Consider the following 22,532-nt stretch of genomic DNA (forward strand, 5'->3'; position numbering starts at 1 on the left):
ATAAACCTGATAATCCAACAAATGGCACGGCTTCCTGCCTTGTTTACTAGTAGCCCACCAATTTCACCAATCGGAGACAATCCCCATATTTGGAGCAATTTCCACTAACTGGACGTATTCAGCGCATCTGCCTAAAAAAGAGATACAATGCTTTGAGTCTCAAGTGTAATTATGCAAGGTAAAAATAGCATAACCACAGCTAGATTCCTACCTTACAAAAGTAGGCCTCATCACAGAGATGTGGATAGCCTGCAGTCAGGGGTAATGAAGACCAGCACTGATCTCAGTGTAGAAGGGCAGGTCCCCATCCATGTACTAATTGGCAAGCACAACAACCTAAGGGCAGACACTGTGGCATAGGGCCATCAGTACCAGCACTGTATGTCCATTATACAAAACACGTCTCAGGCACCCTGCCGTCAACATGCAGAAAATCCACTATTTTTAACTATACAATTTTGACATGCTTTTATTCAATGCATAGTGGTAAATCAACACTATTATTAATTATTGTTTATTTCATTTCTACTAACATTGATTAGTTTGATGCTATCCACTAGCCGCATGGTGTCATCACACACTGGATGGTCACCTGTGTGCACTCACGAGCAACTTTGCGCTAGCAGCACTTTATACATGTAAATCGTAGGACACTGTAGTGGGACCTAGGCACCTCAGAAGAAGTATCCTAGACTCAAAATACACCAGATCCAAACTATACTACTTAGTTGATTGGAAGGGATACGGCCCTCAAGACAGATCATGGGAACCTAGTGAATACATCCATGCACCTCGCTTAATTAAAAAGTTCCATCAGAATTACCCATCCAAACCAGGACCAGGCAAAAGTGCCACCGTGAGAGTGGCCTTGGGGGGGTGTGCTGTCATGACCCTTGCCCCTGGCCCTCACTGGCAAGTCAGCCTTCCAGTTAGGGCCAGGTCAAAGGCCTTAAAACCTCATCCAAGACTCTCTTGGAGTCAGTCCTGGCGCCTTTGGCGCCAGCCACTAACCATCATGAAGACCAACATTAGAATGGGACTATTTACTTGGGACTATTTAACTTGGGGTTGTTCCGCCAACATGAAGGCACACACATAGCTCATTTACAAGGAACTGAGCTATGCGGTCTAGTCTTTTGGGTATGGCAGGCCTGGGTTACTTTACCAGGACCACTTTGGGTGTGGCAGGCCTGGGACTATTTTACCTGGACTACTTTACCTGAGACTATTTAAACCGCACCCAAACAGCAGAACATGCTTTGCGTTATTCTGCTGTGGGCAGCATAACGCTCACTGTGTCCAGTTCTTTGATGCCAGTTTACCTGAAGCCAAGGACCTGCAGAGAGAGAAAGAACAGTATGAAACTTACCTGGAACAGTATCCTGTCTTCAATCCATCGCTGACTTCAGTTCCACTCACCTGAAGGTACGAACTCCATCATCCGGCACTGCATGCATCCTGGAATACCATAACCTGGAAAGAGGAGAAAGAAAGACAGCATTAGTAAGCGTTTACTCACGTTTCCTCCCGAATGAAGAAAGCCACACAATTCTTACCTAGGTAGTCATCTCCTTGTCAGTATCATTGCTGGAACATTACGGCACTCGGCGAGGAACATTGCAACCTGCAAGGAGATAAAAGACACAGGTTAGCAATATAAAAGGCGAAACAGCACCGCGCATCACGCATTACTCTTCGGACAGCATCGCGCACACATCGCTTTCGGCTACCTGCCCATGCTCATCTTCAAACTGCATGACAACACCAAAATACCTTTCCATACCTAAAAGGAAAGAAGCAAGACATTATTATTCGAACTAAGAGGAAAATAAGAACTGCATATAAAGACTGTAAAGCAGCAAACCTACGGAGTCTCATCAGTCCTGGATTCCCACAGGGGGGCTTGCACCAGTGAAGTAACTTGGTCGCTGCTTGCCCCCCACATCTATGCGCCCCTGCCATGAGGAGCAGGACGGAGAATCCATCTTTTACAATATTAAGGTGAGGATAAGGCCCAAGGGGGAGGAAGGAGTTGAGGCCAAGGGAGGTGGGAAAACATAAAGACAATCTGGTATTGAATCCAGCTCTCCTATATTGCAGACCCATCTTTAACCAGAGGCCTTACCAAGGGACCAGGAGAGGGTTCAAGAGTGCAAATCATCCAACCAGGGCTGGGCGGCGTCCCCGTGGATACCAGGTGAGCATAACACTAGTAGAAAAGAGAGAACTACCAAAAAAGGCCAAAACGAGGTATAAAGTATAGCTGCGGAATTACAAACATGGGCAACACTCAGCTGCCTGGAGATATGTAGACAAACTGATGAAAACGAATGACACCAAGAAGTTCTCACATCTCACTCGCAGTAGTGGGATGGGCAGCATAGCTCTGGGGGTGTGTGGGGTAACCGAGGTACAATGGGATGTCTTTGTCGGGAAAACCTTCAGACAGGACAAGGAGCCAGGAGACCAAATGGAGGCTTGCACAATGAGATACACAGAGGTGGAAAACCACATAAGAGGATCTGATATGGAGGGGTTGTTAGTTAAAATGGAACTCTCAAAGGCAATGGTGCCTGACGGTCTTTGTAATATAGTGATGAAAAGTGACCGAAATTATGGGGACCGCTACTGCAATTATTCGTCCTCCATATCTGCGAAACAGGGATCCTACTTAAGAGCTGGAGAAGCTCCATACTCATACCAGTGCATAAGAAGGCCCCCCCATAACACACCATCAAATTTTAGACTACTGGCAATGGTGGACACTAGCGCAAAGATTTTTGCTACCTTATTGTTATAACTCCTGGCTGAGTGTGTAAAGAGAGAAAGTCTGATCCCCTTACACCAGACTTGTTTCAGGAAGGGATGCAGAACAACCCACTCTATATGGGCTCTGATGACCCTGATAACAGAGACCCATGCCTATCCCGGCACTGCGCTCTACATCGCTTTTGTGGATTACACAGCTGCGTTCGATAGCGTAATTAGAGAAAAGTTATGGGAGAAGTTAGTAGACCCCTCATTCTTATACTTCACCAAGGCACTCTATTCCGAAACAGAGGTTCAGGTGAGACTCTCCCAGGAAGGAACCCTAGCAGAGCCCCTTTCAATTAATATAGGTCTCAAGCAGGGATGCCCTCTGGCCCCTTTGCTATATAACCTATGTACGTCAGAGCTAGTACAAGCCCTTGAGAAGGCACATAATCACCCCGGAACCCCATTTTGGAACGGAGGTCCTCAGCTGCCTCACAAATGCCAGTGATACTGTTATCCTAGATCAGACGGCCATAGGCCTACAACGCTCGTTAGATGTCTTGTATACCTATTCCAGAGAACATGGGCTATACCCTAATAGCACAAAGGCCAAAGTCCTCACGGTGGGGAGAGGAGCATATGGGGCCCCCTAATTTAGATGGAACTTAGGTGTGGTTAATCTAGAACAAATGTAAGAATATGGGTGTCTTGGAACGATGATTAGAGCAAAACTGACCCAGACTCATTTGAGGCAGGGAGTGACAAGCAGAGTCTGGAAAAAATGGCTGGTGCTGAAAAAGATCATCGACACCCATGGTGGCCATTCTAGGGAGGTCAAGATTACAGTATATAGACAGTCGATAGTCCCCAAAATCCGATATGCGCTACAAATCTATCGATTAAATCTGATAGACTGGCTCCCAAAGCTAGAGGCAGAAATTCTGCGCTCTTTGCTCTGTCTTCCATCTAGTGTACCAGTAGAAGCAGTACGTCTTGAAATAGGGCTACCTTCACTGCTCTCACTCTGGAAGACCGCAGCCTGCAAACTGTAAGTAAAAATACAGCCTAGAGATGCTGGGGAGCTGACAATACTGAGCCTCACCATTCCCCATTCAATTCAATGGAAGAAAAGCAATTGGTGTATGCGACTGGGGAACACAGTGGCACAACACTTTAATGATAAAGCTGGTGAGGAAAACCAAATTCCACGATATCTCACTATGGGTGAAACAGTTGGCTACCCTTGCGAAAATATACAACCTTTTCCCACCAGGGCTTTGATAGGGACTCGCCAAGAACTTACCATACAAAACTTAGCACCCCCGCCTTAACGCGATTCATCCTCTCATTGAGACTAAACATTCTCCCGGTGTTGGAAATTTCCGGGGCATGGGATGAGATCCCATGGACTGAAAGGCGGTGTCACCTGTGAGCTGGTCCAGTGGAATCCTAGAGACACATACTCACAAAATGTCCAGCACTCACTAGGGAATACGAGAAGGGGTATGCTAAGTTTAAAATGCAGTAGGCATACCAACTCTGGAATGCAATCTTTGGAGCAGACTCACTTGTGATTACAGCTGCGGCATACTATGTCTGGCAAAGGGTTTGGGGCAAGATTGAAAGGGTTAAGAGAGATGCTGCTCATGGACAGACAACCCCGGGACAATAGCTAGATGCATACTAGTTGACTAACTAGGTTTTTGGGTTTAAATATGAATTTTATGTAGGCAAGTAATTTGAATGTGTTTTTTAATCAAACATCAATTCTTGGATGAGATGTCTTGAAATGTTTTATGAATTGTGTTTTATAAATTGTGTATATATTTTTAAAGTGTAAAAGGTCAAATTTGACCAACAAGCACTCAATAACATTTTTAAAAAAAAGAATGTATAGCTAGTCTAAAGAAAGCATTCCACCACTGTTCACAACTAACCTGTCTTTCTTCCCTATTCTATGCTGATACACATCACTTAATAATTCAAATGCCATTTAAAATTGACTGCAATGCATCTCTTACTGAATGTAAGTATTTTGTGGTACCGCATAGAGTGTATATATTTGCCATTCTTGGAATAGGTATTTCCAAGTACAAAGTGGTATTATTTTCTCCTGACTGGCTGTTGGGTGGAAATAACATATATGGCTCTGGCGCTGCCTCTTGCCCGACTGACTGGCGCCTTCCCAGGTGTTGTGTGTTGTGGGTACACCCTAGGGGTTGGACCTGTATGAATGGAGTCTGAAGTGAACTCACATTCTGTGTTGTGGGTGCCTGGTTGCTGTGTGTGTGACACAATGAATGAGATAGCCCTGACGGAAACTGACATGAATGCAGTCTAGTGTGCTGAAAGGCTGGATAGTTAGCCCAATTCACATTCTTTGTTATTGGCGTCTGGGTGGAGTGAATAGCCTGAATGCCTGTGAGCCCGATTGGCTGCCTGCCTGCATGAATGCCGTTCTGCGTGATTGGCTAACTGACCCTGGCTCAGCCAGAGTGTATGGGGAACAGATGTGTATATCTGGGGGCCTCTCACTTACCAATTTGTTCAGAAGCTGAAGTCGAAACTGAAGCAAGAAGAAGCTGCTACTTGAATCCCAGCTGGAGAAGTCTGCTTCTGCATTTTCTTTGTGTAATCCAAAAGCTGCTGTGCGCTTCAAAAGACTGAAATCACCAAGGCTATTATGTCACACTCCCCACCTTTGGTTTTTCAAAACAGTGCCATGAAACGTTTTAATTCCTCATAAAAACATCTATTTTTATGTTGTACCAGAATGACACTTATATACTTTAAACAAAAAAAAAACAGTTCATTTACCCACAATCATTGGCCAAAAACAAGGCCTTTGTGCAGTAGTTCATACAATGATAACAACACATATCAATTTCAGACACAAGATCCGGACCCTGGTATTGTCCAGTGTCCTATTTCAATTCCTTTTTTTTCTTTTTTGTGTAAAACCTCCTTAACTTAAGCAGTGCTGGTGGTAGCTGCAGCACAGTGTGTTTCAGCCGTCTCTTCACCCACTGCAGTGTCACAAGTGTACAGCCTTCATCAGGACAAAATATAGTTTCTAGCGTACACAGCCACATGTGTATTGTGTCTACAAGGGGAACAAAACACAAGGGGAGTGACATATTTCTTAGATGAGGATGTATAATTACATGTAAACATAAACCTGATAATCCAACAAATGGCACGGCTTCCTGCCTTGTTTACTAGTAGCCCACCAATTTCACCAATCGGAGACAATCCCCATATTTGGAGCAATTTCCACTAACTGGACGTATTCAGCGCATCTGCCTAAAAAAGAGATACAATGCTTTGAGTCTCAAGTGTAATTATGCAAGGTAAAAATAGCATAACCACAGCTAGATTCCTACCTTACAAAAGTAGGCCTCATCACAGAGATGTGGATAGTCTGCAGTCAGGAGTAATGAAGACCAGCACTGATCTCAGTGTAGAAGGGCAGGTCCCCATCCATGTACTAATTAGCAAGCACAACAACCTAAGGGCAGACACTGTGGCATAGGGCCATCAGTACCAGCACTGTATGTCCATTATACAAAACACGTCTCAGGCACCCTGCCGTCAACATGCAGAAAATCCACTATTTTTAACTAAACAATTTTGACATGCTTTTATTCAATGCATAGTGGTAAATCAACACTATTATTAATTATCGTTTATTTCATTTCTACTAACATTGATTAGTTTGATGCTATCCACTAGCCGCATGGTGTCATCACACACTGGATGGTCACCTGTGTGCACTCACGAGCAACTTTGCGCTAGCAGCACTTTATACATGTAAATCGTAGGACACTGTAGTGGGACCTAGGCACCTCAGAAGAAGTATATGTATATATGTATACTAAAGAAATGAGAATTGCCACAATATGAGGGCATATTGAATTTTGTAAAATGTAATTTGTAAGATGGATATACAGTGCCGGGACTGATGGTGCGCCCCCCCACTCTACGTCTCTGTCCATCACACGGACAGGGACCTAGCTCTCCTACATCTAGAACAGCCTCCCATGATTTACCACGGGGCACAAAAAAATCTGCAAAAATGAATATTAAAAACAGAAGAATCCCTGCATGGTTACAGCTAGGCGCACAGGACGTTCCTGGGATTTACCACTAGGCATTGAATAAAAGCATGTAAAAATTGTATAGTTAAAAATAATGGATTTTCTGCACAGTGACAGCGGGGTGCCTGAGACATGTTTTGTATAATGGACATACAGTGCCAGTACTGATGGCCCTATGCCTCGGTTTCTGTCCTTAGGTTCTTGTACTCGCTAATTAGGACATGGACGGGGACCTGCCCTTCTACACTGAGATTGGCGCTGGTCTTCATCACTCCTAAATGCAGGCAATCCACATCTCTGTGATGAGGCCTCCTTTTGTAAGGTAGGAATCCAGCTGGGGTTATGCTATTTTTACCTCGCATAATTACGCTGGAGACTCAAAGCAATGTATTTCCTTTGTAGGCAGATGGCCCTGAATACGCCCAGTTAGTGGAAATTACTCCAAATATGGGGATTGTCTCCACTTGGTGAAATTGCTGGGCTACTACTCAACAAGGCAGGAAGCCGTGCCATTTGTTGGCTTATCAAGTTTATGTTTAGATGCAATTATATGTCCTCATCTAAGAAATATGTCACTCCCCCTTGTGTTTTGTTCCTCTTGTAGAGACAATACACATTTGGCTGTGTACGTTAGAAACTACAGTGTCGACCTTTATATGCAGCTACCACCAGCACTGCTTAGGTAAGGGAAGGTTTTACACAAAAAAGAGAAAAAAGAAATTGAAATAGGACACTGGAAAACACCAGGGTCCGGATCTTGTGCCTGAAATTGATAATTGATATGTGTTATTATCATTGTATAAAATACTGTACGAAGGCCTTGTTTTTGTCCAATGATTGTACGTAAATGAACAGTTTAAAAAACAAAAAAAGTTTATATGTGTCATTCTGGTACAAAATAAAAAAACAGATGTTTTTATGAGAAATTAAAAAGTGTCATGGTACTGGTTTGAAAAACCAAAGGTGGGGAGTGTGACATAATAGACTTGGCAATTTTTGTTTTTTGCCTATAGTATACCTGGACGACCAAGGCTCACCAGGAACCCTTATTAGAGATACTTCCAAGAACTGATCCAGGGGGGACCTGCAAAGGAGACTTCTCCATGAGCTACGAGGGACCATTGTGCAATCTGCTACTCTTTATCAGAATTACCCTGGAAGCCAGTCCTGTGTGCCTGTTATCCAGAGAAGGGGTCTTCGTGAGCCCTGAAGAGGAGTGCCCGGACATCTTGAGCCAAAGAAGTCCACTGGTGTCACACAGGGTCCGCAGGTGCGTTTTCGTGACCGCTGGAAGACATTGCTGTCTACTGCCCAGAAGAGGGGGTACCCTGGCATAGTGCTGCTGGACACCCAGAGCTGCAAAAGTTCCAAACTGCCTAAGAACATTTCAAGAGACATCCTTGCCATCATCACAGACCACCTTTTCTTGCCAGAAAGAGTCCGGAGTCGCTGAGTGCAGAGGAAGGTCCGTCAGTGGGTTTCCTGCCACCAGAAGCTAATGAAGACGTCCCGAGTCTCCAGACTTGATGAAAGTCTGTGGTCCACTTCATTGGTTGAGTCCAGGTTTCCAGAAACTGTGCAGATGTCTTTGCTGCGGCTGCAGCACCAAAGAACCAAAAGTCAAAAAAACGCGATATTCCGAAACCCGACACCAAAAGTGACCTATGCCTCCGTCACCGCAAGAGGTGATTGAAAGGTCTCAGGTGTCTAACTCCTATCTGCCAAACCTTTAAGGAGCCCACAGCAAGTTTTATCTTCACAGGGCCTCGACAATCAGAGAAATTGCCGACCAAAGAAGAATACCACGAAGAGTAAAACTGCTGCAGAAAGACTTTGGTTTCAATTTTTCTTCTTGGAGTCCACATCCCAGTGGCTCGTTCATCCAAGGGGGGGTCCATCCTCGGAGGGAATCGTCGAGTAAAACCGAGAAACTCTGCCACTTCGCCGCCAAGGCACCAAAGGTACTGTGGCGTGAGGAGGATCTTATAGCCTCAGGAGTCGTCCCGGGGTCCCCCATTCATCTTGGATCCTGTTCTCCTGTGGCCTCTCAGGTACTTTGGGGTGGTAGAACCTTTTTTTTTTAAATCAGGTTATTCAACATTATTGGACTGGGCTATAAAAGACAAGATAAGTTACTCCCTAACCTTTCCCATACAGGTTGCCCAGGTGGGGGTATCTTCACACAGAATTGTACATATAGACTAAAGAAAGCATTCTACCACTGTTCACAACTTACCTTCCTTTCTTCCCTATTTTATGCTGATACACCTCACCTAAGAATTTACATGCCTATTTAAAACTGTCTTAAGTTAGTGCAACTCTTACTGAATATAAGTATTGTGGGATACCACAGAGAGTATTCTCAGAGAGGCACAGCTCCTCCCTACTGATGAGGTCCAACCAGACCGAAACACGTGTCTGGGGATGCTGTTGGTACTCTTGTTCAGAGGAGAATTGCCTAGCATTTCGGTGCTGGACTGCCCCAGGGTAGGACAAAGATTGATATGTTTGGGATATTTCTTCTCTGTGAAAGATAGTGAGCTAAAGCCTCTGGGTAGGTCTCTCGCAACTAGGACTAATGTCTGGCAGAGAGACTCCCAGGACCCCCCTTGTCAATTTGAATGGAGGTATCTTGTACATAACGCTGTTCCTTGGTAAGCCTGTATAGGTTTGTTGTTTGGGTGAGGAGTCACAGAGTGGTGATCGACATGATGGTGGGGGAGAAGGGAGAAATGTGGGCGTGTGTTTGGACGCTTCATTGATAATAACTGTAGGAAAGGCTTCCATACCTCAAGGAATGTGTTTTCCTTGTAGTTCAGTCTGTAGGACAGTTTTTCATAACTTCCCACAGATGCCATGTTTTCCATCAATACTATATATGATGGGCTATCCTTCCTTTTCCACGTGTTGCTAATTCCTATTTTGGCTGCCATTATTGCTGTTGTGACCCACCTTGTTTCATGCTTGTCTACTGCCCGCATGGGGGAGAAGCTGTGCTGCATTGCTGCTTTAGCCACTTTGGTATGTGAGTCTGTAAGCAGAAGCAGAAGCTGTTCCAGATCCTTTATCAGAATGTGTCGAGTTTGTTGCACTACCCACACCACCCCTAAGATGAAGCCAACACTTTGAAACAAACTTCTACCCTCAGCCTGAAGAAGGGAGCCATTCCTCTTAACCAAGAAGGTCTACTTTATCTTTAGTTTAGTATTAAGTGTTTGGACAGAAGTAGGTTTTTTGACACAGGATGGTGGACTATTTATTTACAAGGACATTCTGACAGAACCCAGAGGTCCCATAGAGGCAGGGAAACCCCTCTTAGAGTTAGGGAAAGTTAGGTTTTCTCTTTATTTCTCAAAATAATAAAAGTCTAGTATACATTTAGATTCGGTTCTCTTTTATGATATTGATTTGGGTTTGAGCGTCTCTCTTTTTCGTTTTAGATCTTGTTTTTTTTATTTCTTACAGATTATAGCCTCAATGCGCAGCAAGGATTTCTGGCACATGCTTACTAGGCTTAACTATGAAATGGTCAATGGAACCGTACAGGAAATATGACAACTGTTGTCAAGTTACGTGTTGATGTAATGTATTGACCAACTGTGCAAGATGAAAATACGCTCAATAAAGTTTAAATTGCAAAAAAAGAAATATTTGAAAAAAATAATAAATCTATAGCAATCACTGTACCATGTGTGTGTCAGTCTCCTCCTTCTGTACCCATACACTCATTACTGCAGATGTTGTAATCTCTGTCAGTGAAAAGTAGAGAGAGGCTATGGTGGGTTCTCTCCTTATGTTTTTGTTCAGCATAGACGAGCAGGGTGAAGCGATAGTGCACTTGATTCCTGGTCCCACAGAATATGTATGGAATGTCGCAATTGGTGATATCTCCAGAACTCCGAATTGTGGAGCCAGTGTCTTTCTTGCAATGTGCAAACTGCTATTATGCTTCTGGGTGGGTCTATTATATCTTGTAGTTTATGTATCCCCCGTTATAACCATTGTGATGAATCCTGCAGATTCATCACTGATCCCCAGCCTAAAGTCTCCTTCCATGTGGTCTGGGGAAGGCAGCCGCTAACTTATCCTGACCCTGAGGGTGCTTTTATGAGGGAGAATCACATGGGAGGAGATGGCTGTCAGGGGGAAGTGGTGGCTCCCTTAGGAGAGATGTGGTATTCTTTTCCTTATGAGGATGAGGATCCCTTAATCACAAATCAATCAAAACTAAATAACCATGGAAAACCTAAAACCATTATGGATTCCAAGATCCATAATGCCTATGGTACTAGAATGAGGAAGAGGAGCAAAGAGTTAATGATGATCAATGGTACCACTAAGAAGACCATGCAGTCTAGTTGTTTCAATTCACATCCCCTAAGCAGGACATTTAAATGTCTGAATTATCCACAGGTGGAGAAAGGGGTAGCAGAGATAGAAGCAGTCAGGAAAGAAACCAAAGTCGAAGCAGAAGGGAAAGTACCAGCAGAAGCAGACGCAGGAAGAGAAGGTGTTCCGTGTTGCAGAGTACGCGCAGCAGGAAGCAGAATTGGGGAAGCTATATGAGTGGGTACTCCCTTATTTTTGTTATCGGGTGGGTCAAGTCTGGTGGGATAGTCTACAAAGAGAAAAAATACATTACAGACTGACTTCCCCTCTCTAGTGGGCCTGTGAAGACACAGGGCTAGGTACAGTAAAACTAATTATTTATTGTGCAGACTAAGCACCTTGTGGGAAAGAATTATTACAATTGAATGCAATATGGCAAACACATAAATCACTTTAATATAAATTCATTAAATCATCTTTAAAACATGTTCTTCACTTCTACGCAAAGCAATCATACCTATCATTCCACTCATACATTTTACAAACACGGGGTACTGCAATTTAGATTTTCTTCTAGCATATTAGTTATTTGTGATATGCATGACATAGGAAAAAACATTTAGTTTCCCTTTACGGTCGACATATGTTTCGGCCCTTAATAAAGTACCACCGTTGTCTGCGGTGGTCAATAAAACAGATGTTGGGCCATCTTCAGGACATTCATTTTTTCTTAGAAGATTAATTTCATTCCCCATTCACATAACATGCCATATCTACAACATAAATGAGACATATATTATAATATGAAAAAAACTTTCCCAGTTTGATTGTCTAAAGGTGATCGCTAGTTGATTGAATTCTAGACAAACGCACTGCACCCACCTGTGATCCGCACCTTTAATAGGGACCACTGAGTTGTGACTACTGGGTATCTGATTTTTCTCCAGTATCCGTAACCCTGCATTAGAGGGAACATAACAAATGAAGGCCTAATCAATTGCTTGTTTATTACTTTTTTTAGAGAAAAGTTCCTAGGAGCTAGAAACTTACAAAGGACACCTCTGTGTAGGTGTATCTTCAGTGCCACTCTTAGTTTAGTGATGATGCAAGATGAACAGCTTAAGTGCTTTGTAGCTCGGTCACTTGGTTCACTGCTGTAAGCTGTGGTGCTGCCTGTTGACAAATGGCAGTAAAACGTCCATTTAGCTTTATTGTTTTAATGAACGTTTAATAGCATTCCATGTATTGCTTATTCAGAGGCATTAATGTTCAATATTGGACGTATGGTACACATTAATGAACATTGAACATTCGTCAGTGTAAGGGGCCCTAGTAGGTCTTGTGGAGTGAATTTTGGTGATTCTTTGGGTGAGGTAGGGGGACGCTGAATTGGAGAGGCACTTGTGGGCAATGGAGAGTGTTTTTTAAAGGCGATACACTCCCGGATGGGGAGCCAGTGCGCTTCTCTCCTGGCTTTGGAGATGTGTTCTCATTTCGGGATATTAAGGGATATTAAGTTGTTTTGTATGACTTGCAGTTTATTGATGTTTCCCGAGGAGGTGCCTGTGAATAAGACATTGCAGTAGTCGATCATGGAACCAATGATTGTGGAATCACTGTGTGGCAGAAACAGTTGCTTGGGTTTTGAACAAGTGTTTTGTGAGAGAGACATTTACTTCAAGTGTTTTGTGAAAGAGATATTTACTTTACCAAGTTAAATAGACATTTTGCTTTGAACTGAATAGAACTTTGTGGAATCAGGTCTTTTTCAAAGGTCTTCCTGAATTGATTCTGGGGAAGAGGACCACACCCTGGTCACAAGGAGTGCTTTGTGAGGATTAGAAGTGTGAACGTTTGCACATTTTTGTTGAACTGAAAACAGATACATTTATTGTATGCACTTTGGTTATATATGTTATTGTGAGGGTCAGATACATTTGGATACAAGGCCCTTTTTCTATAGTTTTACTTTGCTAGGCAGGAACATTCTTGTTACGATAGGGAAAGATAGGCTTTCATCTCACCCATCTTTACTTTTAATAACTATGCCAAACATTGATGAAAATACAATTTTGGGTCCGTCTCTCATTTCTGACCCCTCACACCATGTTGCCCAATGTATTGTTTTTTTGTTTATCTTAATTGCTGTGTTGAGCCATAGGGTGGCTTCTTTGTGGATATAGGCTGGAATACGTGTGATTTTATGGATTCATTCCAAGGTGTCTGCATTGGTTTTCAAGATAGGTGGGTGAGGTGTGAGGCCCTAATACTGAACAGTTCCTCTTTACCACAGCTTTTTTTCAACAAGTTCCTCTCTATTTTCGACCATAAGGGCATTTGCTGTGTATTGAGTATAGGAATATCACCTGATGGAGTTGAGAGGCAAGGAAGTATAATTCTGGGCAGGCTGATGTAACCCTCATTCGGGTACTAGATTGCATTTTTGTCATGCTTCTCGGTTTTTATTGGCCCCATAGGAATTTCCTTATATCTCTCTCTAATGTTGCCCACCAAGATCTTTTAAGAGTGTGAGGCACCATGTTGAAAATGTACAGTAGTCTAGGTATTACCATCATTTTCAGACATTGGACCTTGTCCCATATGGAGAGGTTAAGGGCAAACCATCTGTCAAAGACGATTTTAATATTTTTGTATATCGGGTGGTAGTTGTACTCTATCATGTGTTTGAGTCGATTTGGGGTTGAATGTCCGAAGTGGGAGAAAAGACAGAAGATTATTTCTCGCTCGTTCCCTGCGACGCCGGTTCCCTTTCACTTCCGTGATCGGGAACCAGCGCTCCAGGGTCCTTTCTTTTTTTTTTCGGTTCAGCTGCGGGGCTGTCCCCCACAAGCCCTGCTCACTATGCTGTATAGTATAGTAACCGGGGGTTTGTGGGGGACATCCCTGCAGCCTTTTATTTGGGGGGACTGCAGGACAGCTGTGGGGGACACCCCTGCAACCCCGGCTCACAGTATAGTCAACAGGGGTCGCAAGGGACACACCTGCAGCCCTTTATTGGGGGGTTTTGGGACTGCGGAACAGCTGCAGGGGACACCCCGTAATCCCTGTTCACAGTATAGTGAGCAGGGGTCATGGGGACACTCCCACAGCCCCTGCAGCCCTAGACCAAATTGAAAAGACCTACCCAACCAAAAATCGACCTTTTAGAAGGTAGAACATTTGGTAGTACCTTGTTTCAGACTTTTGGTTGGGTAGGTCTTTTCAACTCGGTCTTTTTGTACGAAACCGTTTTGAGTACTGTGTTGATCTTGATGCCTAGAAACCTTAACCTATAGGGTGTCCATTTAAACACAAACTGTGTGACTTCATTCTTAATTGGGTGCGGGGCAGGGGTAGTGCTTCAATTTTCCCAATTCATTTTGTAGCCTGACAAGGTTGAGCAATAGTGTTTCTGATAGAGGCATTTGTGTTGATACAGGTAAGTAAGCTGTCATCTGTGAATAAGAACATCTTAGTGTGGCTCCCTGGGATTTCTATTCCTGTTATCTCTTGATGGTCTCGGATTACTCATGCTAATGGCTCTAGTGCGATTAGAAACAGCGGGGACAACAGGCATGCTTGACTGGTTGCCCTCAGCATTTCAAAAGGGTCTGAGATATGCCCACTTTAGATATGAATTCTCGTCCCAAGCCCAACCTGTCCATAATCACAAAGAGGTATGGCCACTCGACCCTGTCAAATGCCTTCTTGGCATCTAATGACAGCCGAGTTTGGGGATTGTTTCTCATTCCAGAGAATATGCAGATGTGTTTGCATATTATCCCTTGCCATTCTTCCTGGTAGAAATCCTGATTGGGCCTTTTGGATTATGTGTGGTATGTATTTACTCAACCTTGTTGATAATATTGTGGCAAGGATTTCCATGTCAGTATTTAGGAGTAGAAAGAGCTGTAATTTTAGAATTTGGTGTGATCTTTGCCTGATTTTGGGATTAGTGTTATTAACGCTTGATTAAATTCTGGTCTAATGTATTGGTCGAGTGTTGCTTCGTAGAAGAGGGTTTTCAGTACTGACAAAATTTGAGAACTACAGATTTTGTAGAATTTGCTTGGTAGGCCATCTAGTCCGGGTGCTTTCTTGGTGGAACCTTTTAGCTGCTCGTATTTCAACTTCTGTTATTCGTGATCCTGTCTGCTTCTGATAGAGTTTGTAGGTTCATGCATTGTAGAAAAGTCTGCATGTTGGTTGCTGATGTGGGGCTGGATTCTGAAGTGTATATGTTTCTGTAGAACTTTCCAAACTCTATTAATGAGCTATGGGTTGGTAATAGTATCTTTGTTGTCAATTTGATGAGTAGGATCCCCATAAAATGGTCTCTTTGACGTAGTTGAAATACAGGTAGCCTTCCAGATTTCTCACCTTGCTCGTTTTGTTTTTGTTTGAGCCGGAAAAGTGCATATTGTGCCTTTTCCGAGAATAGGGTATTTAAGGTACACTTTGTTTTTGTTATTTTCCTCAGAAGGACGTCAGATGGTTTTTGAAATATGTGCTTTATTTCCTTTTCTATGTCTATGTGTCTTGTTTCTTGTGTAATGAAGCTTATTGGATCATGATACCCCTTAGGTATGCTTTATTGGCCACCCATAGGGTGTCACCGCGGGCCACTTGTGTTGATTTCAAGAAAGTATGTCACACTCCACTGCAGAGATTCTTTTTTACCTTGGATGTTTGTAGAGGTTGATGTTCATTCTCAATTTACTCTGTGTTGACCTTGGGGTGTCCAGATCCAGTTGACTTAGTATGGACGAGTGGTCTGTTATTCCTGCTGCTAGTATTTCACAGGATTGTATGCTAGACAGAAGTGTTTGTGACATAATGGAGTAGTCTATTTGTGGAAGTGTCCCATAGACACACAAGATAAATGTGAAGTCTTTACTGTTAGGGTGTAGCAGACTCTGTGGTTCTTTTAGGCCATTCTCCTGCATAACGTCTTTAAGAATTCCCCATTCTCTGTTGTGGCTGAGATCAGGTTTGCCTGTCCTGTGTATGAAGGGATACACTGCTAGGTTTCAATTTCCTCCCATTATCAGCAGTGTATTTGCTTGATCAGTTATTATTCTATTTAGATAATTTAAGAAGGCTGTTGTGTTCCGACATAAGGGTGAATACTGAGCCAATGATAATGGGTTTAATAGCTACTTGAATTTTAGCCAAAATTAGTCTTCCCTCTCCATCGGATCAAGTTTTAGATATTCCGGTGTTGATATTTTGTGGTGGGAGGGGTAACAAATGTGAGGCTTACAACTTTGTGAAGAGTTGTCAAAATATATTTGCCATTTAAAAAGGTTGGATAAATGCCTCATGATCCCTACCGTGACAAGTATTTCCCTGCCTAAAACAAACTAAAGGAAACAATCTAACAAAGGATATATGTCACTCACACTTGTACCTTCAATAAATCAATAAGGAAATACATGGCAGTTCAAAGCAACAAAATTAATGTAACAATTGAATTTGTAATATGAACACAATCCCTTATCATCTGGGTGAATTCCCCTTCCCCAGATTGAAGCAGGAATCTGCTACACAGTTCAAAAATAAATAAGAAAATCCTTGTTTGTAACAAAGTTCCAACACAGTTCTTTGTAACTTCAACTTGATAACAGAAGGTTCTGACACTTCAATGATAGACCAAAGAAAATAGAATGTTCTTTCCCTTCTTTCAGCAAGAATGAGTCTCAGAATGATCTTCTTCACATAAGCAACAATAATTGTCTTTGTCAGGATAATTTGCCTCAACTGAATACTTCTGAAGAAATGTAACTCTTCTACAGCAGGTTTATACAGTTCTTCCTTCCGCACCACAAATGCCATACATAAGCCCTCATTACAAGTTAGCCGATACGGATTCAAGGGTGCCGGTAAAACCGTACCGGCACCGTTTTCCGGACTGGCTAACTACGAGTTCTGTGGCCATGTGGTGTTACACCCGCCAGGTCTGACCTGGCGGGCGTAACGCCACCGGCCGCAGACGGATGCTGAAACACCAGCACCATTACCACCTGGTGCCGGTGTTTCCACTTCCCCATTCCCGTGAAGTCCTATGGGACCCCACATGAATTGGGATTTACAGAATGCCGGCTCCGGAATGACCAGATCACCGGGGCTGTAATTCCCCGGTAATTCTGGCAAGTCCAGAGCCGGTAAATCCCCACAGGTCTGGCGGCAGCCTGCCGGTTTTACCGGCACGGCTACCGCCGGACTAGTAATGAGGGCCATTGTCTTTGTCAGGACCACTTTGCAGCACCTCATCAACAGCTACCTGCTTTACTCCCATGCCAGGCCTAATACTTCAAAGGTTTGTCATCCGGGTATACTCCCCTGCCCGAACAGCATTCCACGAAACAGAATGAGCATCAGTGGTAACCTCTAACTTAAACAGCTTTACAACAGCTTCACAATGTTCGTTATTTTGTAGCATTAAATATTTTTAGCAACTCTTCTGAGAAAACAAGGCTCACATTGTAATACTTGTGTGCAAATTATGCTCCTCGCCTTCTAAATGACTTTTTTCAGAAGGGCAGCCTTTGTGCTACTCTCATTTGCCCCACTGCACAAGTAACCAAATACTGATAATGACAAAGTCTTATTCTGCTTCTTTCCTGGCTTTGGGAATGTCTGTTTGTATCAGCTGTTGTTATGTGTTTCTTAATAACAAGTTTCACAAACCTTGAGCCTTCCATTACTCCCCTTTCACCTTTGGCAATATCTGTTGGACTGGAATTGCTTAGTTTTTGGTTTCTCTTGGCTTGGGTAATGGTTGTATGCCTGAGCTTTTAACAATATTGCTGAATTCGGTTGTTGAACTCCTGAGGGGGCCTTTTAAGCCCCTCAGTCTGCCTCAGGTATGGATAATTCACATGAATGGACCAACCACTCCTGCAGCATTGATCCTATTCAGCCCTCTTCCTCTTCCCAGAACTTAGGGACTTGTGGGAGTTGAAGTCCTGAGTGACAAAATTAGTTTTTCTCACTTCTTGTTCAGTCTTTAACTTATTTATTTTCCAGATACTTTCCTTTAACAAATTATCAAAAGGATCAGTCATCATACTTAATTGAAAAGAGGAAAAGAGTTTCTGGTAGTTCAAACCGTTATTATCCACAGACTTTCTGCCTCTTTGGGAGTTAGGGGAGATTTTAACTTTATAAGTCTCCCGGGTTTTAGAATGGTTTATATTTTGTTCAATGCCATAGGATTTTGGATTGGTTTAACCCATATTAAGATGTTGCAAAACAAACAGATTGCTGTAACAACAAGCAATTATATACTTTGGCATTTGTACAACTATACCACCTAGTGGAAGACAAATACAGCGTCTCACCCCACAGAGTCCTCTCATTTCCCTGGTACTTTCTCCTCCCTGGTGATCCTCCCGCAGAACACCACCCCAAGGTCAGGATCAGGAAGTGCCTGCCTTTCCCTGGCCACCTGGGAGGAGACTTTACGCAGGGATTTAGTGAGGAGTCCGTAGGATTCATTGCAAAATTGCTAATCTGCATTTCCTGCCTGCAGATGCAGAGCTATAATATACTTTCCCCACCCATCCTCGTTTAGGTTTTTGGGTTTCTTCTGTGGTTATAGGAGTCTCTTGTAGTAGCTCGACATCTGCTTTCTGGGTCCTAAAGTAAGCAAGACTCTGTTTCTACTTTGAACATCGATGGTCTAACCCATTGCATTAAGAGATGATTGTTAGTCCTGCCATGTCGTTCGGTTTAATGGGTAGTGCTCATACTGATATTCTGGCATTAATATTGGTAGCGTGCCAGGGAAAGGATTGGACAGAGATGTAGTGGGGGTTCATACACCTTGTTGGTTGTCTCCATGGCATTATTGGATACCTCCTATTCAGCCATTCTGTGGATAATAAATTTGACCCAACTGAAGCTCTGAATGTAGTAGAGTTGGTTTGCGTCAAGATCACTTGTGTGAGTGTGATGCGTGTGACACCATGATGGGGGTTGCTGGTTGCCACCAATTGACACTCCGTCATGGGGCACTGGCTGTAAGGGCTGCAGTGCCCTACAGCCCTGCATTACTCCCCAGGTTACCTTTGTAAGTTCTCTCTTGTTTGGGGCGTAGAGGTGTGAGGCGAGTGGGAGTGCGCAGGCACATGATTTCAGATTGCTAGGTGGCGTGCTTTACTATTTTGGGCCAGTATTGAGCAGGTTTTGTGGCAGGGCTGTGTCGATTCTCTCAGCCCTCTATGGTACAGCCATGCTATTTTCATGTTGTGCAAGATTTGATTGGAGAACCTGATTTGTCTCTATGCACGTCTTTGTGTGCCATGTCCAGATGCTCTTGTGGTGGGATGTCGTCTTTCGAGGTGCTTGGGTGCTTTTATAATAGCAGAATCTTCACCAGCTATCAACTTTATTTTGAGGTTGCGTTTTGAGATCCTCAACGTTGGTTCTTCCCCTCTTATCTCTCTTGGGTCAGCTGAGCTGAAACAATCTGTGGACATCTTCTGGTTATGAAAAATTATTTCATGCCACCTTCCTTATTTGTTGTGATAATTTTTTCTGGGCTGTTCAGTCCATGCTGCAGCGTAGTTCCAGATGAAATTCCAAGGACTTCTTACCTTTATTCTTGGTTTCCCTGGAGTAGTCTTCCGAGATGTATATCTTGTTACCTTGGTATAGTATCTGCAAAAGCTTCTTTGCAGTTTGCAGTATGAGTTGTGTTTGTTGGTGCTTCAGGAGCCATATTAAGGGTCTGGGGACATGCTTATTCATTGCTTCTCGTGGTCGTATTCTGTGTAAACTTTGAATCTCGAAAGGGGGATGACATTTTAGTTGGTGCGCAGGTGGTATCTGCTCTCCCATCAATTTCACTGCATTGGTTTACTGTATTTTTTCAGAGAGCCCAAAGAAGCAAATATTATCCCTCCTGCTTCTGTCTTTCATGTTCATGCATGCTGTTTCCAATTCCCTGGGTCTTGTTTGGAGATGTTCCAGTCCTTCAATGAGGTCTTCCATCCAGGAGATGTGCTGTTTGGTGTCTGCTATTCTACCACCTAGTGATCTCATTTACTCTCTAATACATTGTATTTCGTCTAGCATATATGTCATTCACTAATTCACTGCAGCAGTCTTTCATTTCTCCTCGTTTCTAGCACTTTCATAATATTGTGTCGTAAGGTTTAGTTTCGGGGGTCGTATCTCCAGTGGTGTTGTTCTTGTTTGTTGTATTTGGCCGGCATTGATCTTCCCTTTCTCCTTGCCAGCAAACAACTCTTTGCACATTGGCATTATTTTTTAATTTTTTTAGGTGCAGGTCACTTGGACGTGGTTAGTGTTGCTTGTTGCTAGGCTGGGTGTGGTATTTGCCTCTTTCCATGGAAAGTACTTTATATCAGGTATGAGTTGCTGTTCCAATGGGCCACCAGATATGCTCCCAGTAGCTTGCTTTAGTATGTGTTTACTAGACTATGCTTCTGCTTCCCAGAGTTAGGTGGCTTAACTAAACAGTGAACCTTCTCTTGATTCTCCTTACTACCTAGTGCTACAACGATGCCGCTGCCAGGTAGCTCCACTCCTTTTTCTTTTTCCTCCACTTCAGAGCGTGCACCCGTGCCGACTCCCCACGGTGCTGTTTGCTGCCTCTGCAGGTGTACAGTGAAAGCCCTAGCAGGCCGCATGTGGGATAACTCAAGGCCTCTGCACTCCTCTGTTATCTCCCACCGGTGGTATCGTGTCCGCCTCTCCCCTCTCTGCCAGCTTAATCTCTCCTCATTCTGCTGCTCAATTACAGTGCATTTATGCAGGTATGAGTATTCTAATACACGTTGTTTATGTTTAAATTTGAGCTTCATGCACAGGAATTTCGCTTAAGCGGCCATCTTGTGCGCAGCCAGCCACGCCCCAACAAATCTTTTTTGCTCTCTTTCGCAAGATAACAACAGGTCCCATTGGTTGGTAATTTGGATGGAACTAGGGCTACCAGTACATAAGGCACTAGAAAGGGGACTTCATGTCGCTTTCAAATTTTTTGTATTTTCTATGTTTAGACACACTTTAAGATTAGAGTACTCGATCTCCTACCTAACGTGTCTTCGTATGCTTGATTAATCCCTACTTTTGTGTACAATCACAGATCAAGGAAAGGTATGCTGTATATGGAAACTAAGGTGTGATTATTCTGTTTGGAGGGTAGAGGACCTCCCATGCCAAGCACCTAAGTGCAATGCAGATAACAACACGTTTGGGATTATTACGCATTTGATGGTTCGATTGATTATCGTTACTGCTACTCAGTCCCATGGAATTACTAAGGGATCACGAGTGGGTACACAGCTTTGTTAGTCCTCATTTTTGGAGTCCATAGGATTCAATGGGGATTTCTTTTTTAAATGACTGCACTGCTTGCAGCAATTCTGGTGATTTCTGGCAGTAAATTGGGTGATTTACATCTGGCTTTTTGCTGGAGGTTTCTCCTCCATATTACCACCAAAACACATGGTACAGCAGTGCAATAATGAGGCAATAAAGTGGCGGTAACAGAATGGCTGACCCTTTGCTGCCGTTTTATTAAGTGCAGTGCTGAGCTCGTAATCAGACCCATTTATGAATAAAAAAAAGGATACTTGTGGGAAACCAATATGCACATTTCTTTTTAATGGGTTCTTATTTTTACTTTCAGGATTTTCAGCTTGATGAAGAAACGCAATTCCAAGCTGCAGTGGAGCAGTCTTTCAATCTAAGCCTCTGAAGCTGCAACCGTCCCGTAACCTTTTGCTATCTGCGAAGGAAAAGCTAAAACCTTTGGCTTTTCAGTAATCTGAAATGTATACAAAATAAAAAGGGGATTCACTATCAACAAGACCATTGTGGCAGGAATAAGTGTTGTAGCATCATCGCTGTGCTAGTGAATACTTAAAATGCAGCACACACTTGCTTCCATGTGCAATTGGGTTGCGGCATTCTGCGTGACTAGCATCAACGGATACGGTGTTCATGTAAAACTGGCAATGTTGTATTAAACTGTGGATCCTCATGGAGACTGGCACACATTCTTACTTTTATTTCGTAGCCTTTTTTATTGTTTCCAAAAATCCCCCAACTAGGGTCAGTTTATCAAAACATTGAACAGGCGCAAATGCCTTTTGTGTATGCGCAAACAGCATTTTCGTACATGTGTAACGTATTAGTGGTAGTGCAAATAGAATTTGCACAAGCGCTAATGCAATAGTGCATTTGCAATCGGCTTTTGTGCATGCATTATTGCATTAGCCCTAATGTACAGTAGTTCACATACAACCACTTTTCGCGGATGCACAACATGCATTGTGAGCTCACATTATTATGGCGTGGAGGAACACAGTAACGATTTTC

At 43.2% G+C, this 22,532-nt stretch overlaps 1 protein-coding gene across 1 annotated transcript in view; it reads left to right on the forward strand.

The window, feature by feature from the left end:
* RNF138 (ring finger protein 138) overlaps positions 1-22,022 on the forward strand; it is an 805,118-nt gene extending 783,096 nt beyond the window's left edge. Inside the window, exon 8 of the mRNA XM_069620970.1 lies at positions 21,841-22,022. Within this exon, the coding sequence (XP_069477071.1) occupies positions 21,841-21,909 (69 nt within the window). The 3' untranslated portion in view covers positions 21,910-22,022. The remainder of the gene's footprint in view (positions 1-21,840) is intronic.
* Positions 22,023-22,532: the final 510 nt, after the last annotated feature.

Source organism: Ambystoma mexicanum, chromosome 5q (genome assembly GCF_040938575.1).
Source record: "Ambystoma mexicanum isolate Mex_15411 chromosome 5q, UKY_AmexF1_1, whole genome shotgun sequence".
NCBI classification, from domain to species: Eukaryota; Metazoa; Chordata; class Amphibia; order Caudata; family Ambystomatidae; genus Ambystoma; species Ambystoma mexicanum.